General features: G+C 40.9%; 1 protein-coding gene across 1 annotated transcript; it reads right to left on the bottom strand.

Moving 5' to 3' along the window:
- Positions 1 to 2,362: 2,362 nt before the first annotated feature.
- Positions 2,363 to 4,911, bottom strand: en2a (engrailed homeobox 2a; the record flags this gene model as incomplete). Its single annotated transcript, XM_083901371.1, has 2 exons — positions 2,363 to 2,700; positions 4,416 to 4,911. 2 exons carry the CDS (start codon positions 4,909 to 4,911, stop codon positions 2,363 to 2,365), a joined length of 834 nt encoding a protein of 277 aa, XP_083757497.1.
- Positions 4,912 to 7,130: the final 2,219 nt, after the last annotated feature.

The raw sequence follows: 7,130 nt of genomic DNA, 5'->3' as shown, positions 1-7,130 counted from the left end.
CATGGAAAGGCTTATGTGAATAAATCTGTGAATATTTATAATATCATTGCATGTATTTCTCTCTTTTTTTTAAGAGCATTAATACTGCACAAGAGCCATGTTTCCTACAGTATATGAACTCCTTGCGCGGTACAAACACAACCGGGAACTTTAGTGTATAATCTTCAAGCTTTATTTACTCTTCTTTTGCAGTTTTCAGGAGGCAGTTAATTACACAATTAATACAGGATACAAATTATGTACATTTATACCAAAGAATACTTCCCAACATAAAATAAAAAATAGCATTGTATTCTACAACTCTGTGTTGCAATTTTTATTTAAACATGTTCATATATAGATAGATATATACGCTGATGAGTAAATTCATAATGTCGTACCAGCAGGTTTTTCATAAAGGCATTCAACTTGAATAGTCTGCATTTGAAGTAATACTGCTTCTCTGATTCGGCACAGTTCTGTTTCATAAAAAGTTCTCGCTTGAACTTTAAGGCAAAGTGTGTTTCTGTTTGGTGGATTTTTAATTCATACACACTTTTTGCAGATACACGACAACAAAAACAAAAACAAAAAAAAACACATTGGAAAAAGGCAAAAAGTCCACAATTTGGTATGGATACAGTCTAAAAACTTAGCTCCATCGTACTGTACTTTTGTCAGTGAAGACCAAAAGTTCAGAAACACAGTTATTTGCCCCAAGTACAACAAATTGCAGCTTTCATGCAAAAGGCCCCATAAACTATTTTTCATTCACAAACAAATGAAACAAACAAAAACAACAAAGAAAAGAAGAAAAGAAACGTTATTGCAAGATAAACAAGCAGTGTAAACACCTCAGATATCTACTCTAAAGCAACACTGGTCATTGGATAGATTTTTTTTTCTCAATATAATCTATATAAATACACATATGAAGTCCTTTCAACAACGATAAGAGATTTTTTTTTTTCCCAAACATTTTTGTAATACAGTCACTGACGGATTTGCCTTCTTTCGTGTCATGATGTATGGATATGAAATAGAAAATGAGAAAACATTTCCAAACAAGAAACATCCAATAACCTGCGTTTAAACTCGAGTGGAGAGTGCGCAAAAAAAAATGGGTTTTCGTCATCATTGTCTTTATGCTACAGAGTTGTTTCTGTGACATTTTTTAAAGGCGGCATCATTGCCTTGATTTTGTCTTGGCTACAAATGTCCCCCCCCCCCCCAACCCCACCCACCACCCATACACCCCCCCAATCATATTGCTATTAAAAACCATAATAGCTGCACTGATGCATTGGTGTAAGGAAGGGAACGCGCGCACATCATCTTGTATAAAGGCTATGAAACGACCACACACACACACACACACACACACACACACACACACACACGTATAAACAAGGCTTTAATCAGCATTTTTTTAGTGAAGTGGCGGTGTTAGAATAAAAGTCGCTACCTCTCAGTTTTTACTCACTTCTATGAATAATAATAACACTGACACTGTGAATTCCTCTACATAATAATAATAATAATACGTATCAAAAAAATCCATTGTCTGCCCAATTCGTGGCAAAAACATCCCTCTGTGGCATTCAAATTAAAAAATAAACAATAAAACGGTGCTATATGTTTTTATTTAAATTCACAGTAGCCTGGATGCAGCGGAATAAAAAATATTCTTTGGACTTTTTCAAAGTTTGTTCACTTCACTGACGGATGGATGTAAAAAAAAAAAAAATATGATGACAATCGTGTATGTGTGTGTGTATTATAGTAGCAGTAGAAAAAAATGGGTGTGTGTGTGGAGGGGGGGGGGGCTAAGAGCATTCATTCATTCATTCCTCCTGCACAAGCTGAAGGGGAAAGGGTGGGGTCGACAGAAGACGTGAAAACATACCTTTATACAACATCTTTTTTTTATAGACGTGATATTGCAGAAATATCTCTCGTTATTTCTTTTTTTTCCTCCTTTTTTTTAACAAATTATGCTGGTATTTATTTCTCTATACACTGGCCCTTTTATTCGATGAAATTATTGCATTGTAGGCTTGATTAAACCTCCCATAGAACGAAAAGAAATCCCTATAATACTCCTATAGGACCATGTGGTTGTCCAGTAACCTTTTGGTCCGTTTATATTTGTTAAAGTATGGTGTCCTGCTGGAGCCATGGTGGGTTTGAACATTCAGTAGAGTGATAGAAATAGTTAATTTGTGGTATTTGTTTTTAAAATCTGCTGTAGTGTCATTAAATATTCTTGTATGTAGAGTTTTGCTGTGATATCTGTAAAAAAAAAAAAAAAAAGTGGGGGTAAAGTATGTATACAGGAGTTCTTTTTTTCGTCAGGGGGGGCTGCTGTTTACTTGTGTGAAAATCAATCGCTGTCTGATTTTTCGTCCTTCGACGAGACGGTGGCGTGATTGTACAGTCCCTGTGCCATCAGGTGCAAGGCCAGGCCGTTTTTGCCGCCGGTGGCCTTCTTGATTTTCGCCCTCTTGTTCTGAAACCAGATCTTGATCTGGGACTCGTTGAGGCCCAGCTCCTGCGCCAGGTTCTGCCGCCTCTGCTCGGTCAGATACCGGTTGGTCTGGAACTCTGTTTTGAGTCTTTGCAGCTGCTCTGCTGTGAAGGCCGTCCGTGGTCGCTTGTCCTCTTTGCTGGTCGTCGTCGTCGTCGTCGTTGTTTTCTTCTTTGGTTTGCGAGATCTTGGCCCTGTAGTGGTGTCAAAAACAGAACACGTTTACATGAAAACGCTCCTTAAAAACCACAGCATTCGTTCGCTTGTGCGTGTTTCCCCCCAATCAAATACTCCCATCAGCACACGCACAGGATACGACGATCCTACTTTGCTTTTACGCACGAGTTTTGTGCCCAAAAGTGAGCACACAACTCGTGCGTAAAAGTCGTCACCAAAACTTATTTAATTATCCAAAAAAAAGAAGTAAACACAATCTTATTCACGTATTAAATCAATGTCTTGAGATGCCTTTTGGTTTTTTAAAAACAACAACAAAAAAACTAAAGTACACTATAATATATACTACAGTATATTTTGGACCAAACTGGTTTTAAAAACTGATTTAAAATTTTGCACACGTCCACACTGGAGAAAAAAAAAACACATCCAAGAAGTAAAACTCCCCTCCCTCCCCTGTTTCTATCCATCTTCTCTACTCTCACACACATACACACACACACATACGTCATAAACACACACACACACTCTGACACAGTCTCTCGTAAGAAGGAATTATCAGCCAATGGGAAAACACTATCAAAAACATCAGCATCTCAGCCAGAAGACTTATAAATTTTAACTCTGCTACGTTAATTTTTCATGCATTTTGTTGCTGTTTTGTTCCAAACGTAAACACGGTGTGAGCTGCACACGTTCATGTTCCCTCTGGATGATTCTACAGAGGCCTGTGCGCTGCAGCTTTGTGCACTTTGGCTTCCTCCCCCCTCCCCAAATTAAAACAACATAAATAAAATAAATCCCAAACATAATTCACATTGAATATTTTACGCATCAACGTGCGTCTTTTCCCCTCCAAAAACAGTCGTGCGTATACAAAAACTGTGCAGCTCTACAACTCGTAGTAGTCGCCCCTCGCCACTCACTCCGTAGTATTAGCATCACATGACGCAAAAAGAACAAATTGTGCTCCACTTTCGCGGAAACTAAAACATGCACTTGATATTAATGTCGCTTGCAGGTTGCAGTTAAAGTGTCTTCTCTGTTTTTTTGGGTTTTTTTTTTAGAAAACGTTGCTAAAGTGAAATGTGAGCGAGCAGCTCCTGCATGCATGTGCCAGAACAGGGAGCGTCCATTGTGCAAACGTGCATTTTTAATTCAGCCCCAAAACACAACAACTCCAAACGCTGCTACCGAGCAGAGAATTCTGCAGCCTGTCAGCGCACTAATGTGCACAATATGTACGACAACAACAACATCATAGTAGTGTAGAATAATATAGAGATAAATAAATAAACCCAATTGTGAGACGACTGAACTAGAGCGAAAACGCTGTGCGTAAAAATAGTTTCGAAAATGTGCCAAATTTGGATAGTTTTGCATTAAATAAAAAAAAACGGAAAGGTTTCACAGCGTTTTTGTGTCAACACATATATTTTTCCTTCTGTTTTGCATTTTAAATATATTTAACAATCAGATTTTAATTAATTTCTGCATGCACACACACAGGGACGTGAGTTTTACGATCAGCATTTATCTATTTTAAAAAAATCATTCATACCCATATATAAGTACATATATATATATTATTTTGTAGTTTGCAGACTCTATGTGGTTCACATCGCTCTACACTGTGCAGAAGTCGGTCAAAGGCATCCTGGGTCAGTGTTACGAGGCTATTTCAGGTTAGTGCATGGGGCCTAGAGAGTAAAAAAAAAACGGTGCCACCAACCTGAAGAAGGCCTGTCCGAGTATCTGGTGCAGTAAACCCACGCTGGCCACAGCAAAGGCTGAGAGGACGGGGCTTTTGAGCTGGCTTGGGAACTGTCTGAGTCTGAGCTTAGGCACTGGTCTCCGTTCTCCCCGCGGGGTTTCAGAGGCTCGTCGGCGGCTATAGCGGGCTTCTTCGTCCCGTTAACTGTGTGCGGAGTGGAGGTGCCCTCCGCCGGCACTGTGCTCCCTTGCACCGGCTCGTTCTGAGGCGCGGCGGGGCTGTGGTGACTCTCCCGCGACGCAGGGTCGCTGCTCTCTTCGCGGTTCGCGCTCGCGTCTTTTCTCCTGCCGAAGTCCGGTCGCAGGATGTTGTCGATGAAGAAATTGGTGACCCGGTGCGGGATCTGCGGGTTCCCCGGCGCCTGCAGCAGCGGGAGGATGCCTCTGTTTGATTCGTCCGCCGACTCCTGCTGCCGCTCCACCACGTCTCTGTTGCCGTGATCATTTTCTTCCATACTGATTCACTTTCCCCCCGCTTTACTCTCTTTAACCCCTTTGTCGCTCTCTCCGCTGCAATAAAACGCGCAGAGAACTTCGGGAAAAATTTAATTTCAGGGGGGAAAAAAAAAACTTCACGCGTAAAAAAATAAAGAAAAAAAAACCCTCAGACGCTCGAGAGTGGCTTGGACACCATGCACAGCCTTGCGGTAGTGTCCTCTCCGAAAAGCATACTTTTCTTTTACATATAATCCCTCAATCTCGGGTTACAATAAAAGCAGCAGCGCTAAAAACATGTGCCATTTGCGCACCAATCCAATTTAGAGTTATCCAAAATTTGAGTGCGCTCAGTGAAGCCTACACCTAAACTAAACTAAGGGTAAATAAAGAGGCTCCTAAACTGATGCTCCAATACTCTCACTCTGGAGTTTTGTTCTTATTTTCAATACGAGCCCCCCGAGTGACGTTTTCCCACCGTCCTCCCAGACACGTGCCTTGGACCAATCGGAGGGCAGAAACCGGGCCACGTGACGCCCAAGACTCCAAGAGCAGCGCACAAACGCCCATCCTCGTCCTCAGTAAAAGGGAAAGAGTCCTGCTCTCTCTGACGGTGGAGAGGAGAAGCCTCATTTAAATCCAGTGCATGTTCTCGTCTCCCAATGATTCATCTGCGTTTATGAACAGGGCAACTTCATTTACTGGAGTTTCACTTTGTTAAAGGGAGGATAAACAACCGTGCGTTTAAAAAAAGAAAAAAAAACAAACAGAATGATGGCACAGTGGAGCATGCGTTGTCAGAGGGGAAGCCCCGGGGGTTTTCATGTTTGCAGGGAATCCCAGTAAAACCAGGAATACTATATTTTATTCTCTTTCTATGCACTATAACTGTGTCAAACTGTAAATTCTCCTCACTTATTTGACCCTAATTGAACATTGTTTATATTTGTTTACCTAAACCCTGCTCACAAACCTCCAGATTTAACACGATCATATCTAAATGAGCAGTTAGATGGTGTACGTGGGGCTTCGTGACGTGAAAATATGAGACAACACGTGTTAAATGTTGAAAAAAAAAATTAAAAAAAGGATACAGATACAGACGAGAGTAGAAACACCGTGTCATTGAATAAATGCACATTAGTAAAGGTTTTAACACCTGTGAAGTCCTGTGCCAAGGTTAAAGAGGGCACATTTGGTGCAGGTCTGCAGTTTTCATGAAAATTTAATCATAAAAAAAGTCCTTTCTTTTATTTTAAATGTGATCCACAGCAGCAGCACTGTCTGGTTTTTATTGCAACATAATCAGGATTTAGATTTGGCAACAAAATGCATCAACAACTGGTGGAAAAGGGGAAGATTTTTCGTTATACAATTGTTTTTTCTTTTCTTTTTTTTTTAAATATATGATTCGAGTTTATTCTATTTCTTTGACTTTCTTGTGTTCGCCCGTCGTGACCCTGCAGGCGGTCGACCGAGGAACTGGGTCCGTATCCCTTTAAAAGGGAAAATCAGTGATGCAAACAAACTGTTTTTGTTCGCGCTGCTCGGGGATACCGAGTCACCGCGCCAAAGACAAAACTTTGAGTAACTTTTTGCTGACCAGCACCAAGTTTGTGTTTCCTGCTCCCAGGGATCAGAGCGGCGCTTGCGGGGGTTTGTGTGCCCCTCACCAGCCGCTGCCCTCCCCTGCGCAGGCGATGGATGGAACCGGAGGGCTGTGCGTAAAAAAGCTGTGGGAGAAGTGGAGGAGCAGCGAGACTCAGACTGAGTGAGGAGCCTTTGAACATTTCATTTTCAAGTCATATTCTTTCTTCTTATTTTTAAGTATGATTTTAATTATTATAACAAGTCCTGGCAGTGGAGTAACTTTTTGAAATTCACGTTTAATCGTGGCATCATTGTGTTTTTCTGGTGTAAAAAAATTATGTGACGCTTTATTTGTGTCCAGGGTTTTATGCTGCACATTTTCCTCACTTTCCACCTGCGTAAAACAAGAATTTGTGCAAATTTCAAAGCAAATAGTTAGTTTTTAAGGAGATTGTCTCGATTTAAACGCGTTTGGGCAGAATATATGACCCTTTTTCATACTATTCTTCAGTTAAATGTGTTATTATGATGCTTTTAATGGTAAAATTATATAAAAAATACCTGAACGACACCCCTAGGTCTTTCCTCACATGTCCCCCTCCTCCACCACCACCAGTCCATGTTCTCCCGCCGGCTGCTGCAGCGAAAG

The sequence above is a fragment of the Microchirus variegatus genome (genome assembly GCF_963457635.1).
Source record: "Microchirus variegatus genome assembly, chromosome: 15".
Classification (NCBI taxonomy): domain Eukaryota; kingdom Metazoa; phylum Chordata; class Actinopteri; order Pleuronectiformes; family Soleidae; genus Microchirus; species Microchirus variegatus.
This window is presented reverse-complemented; position numbering and strand designations above follow the sequence as displayed.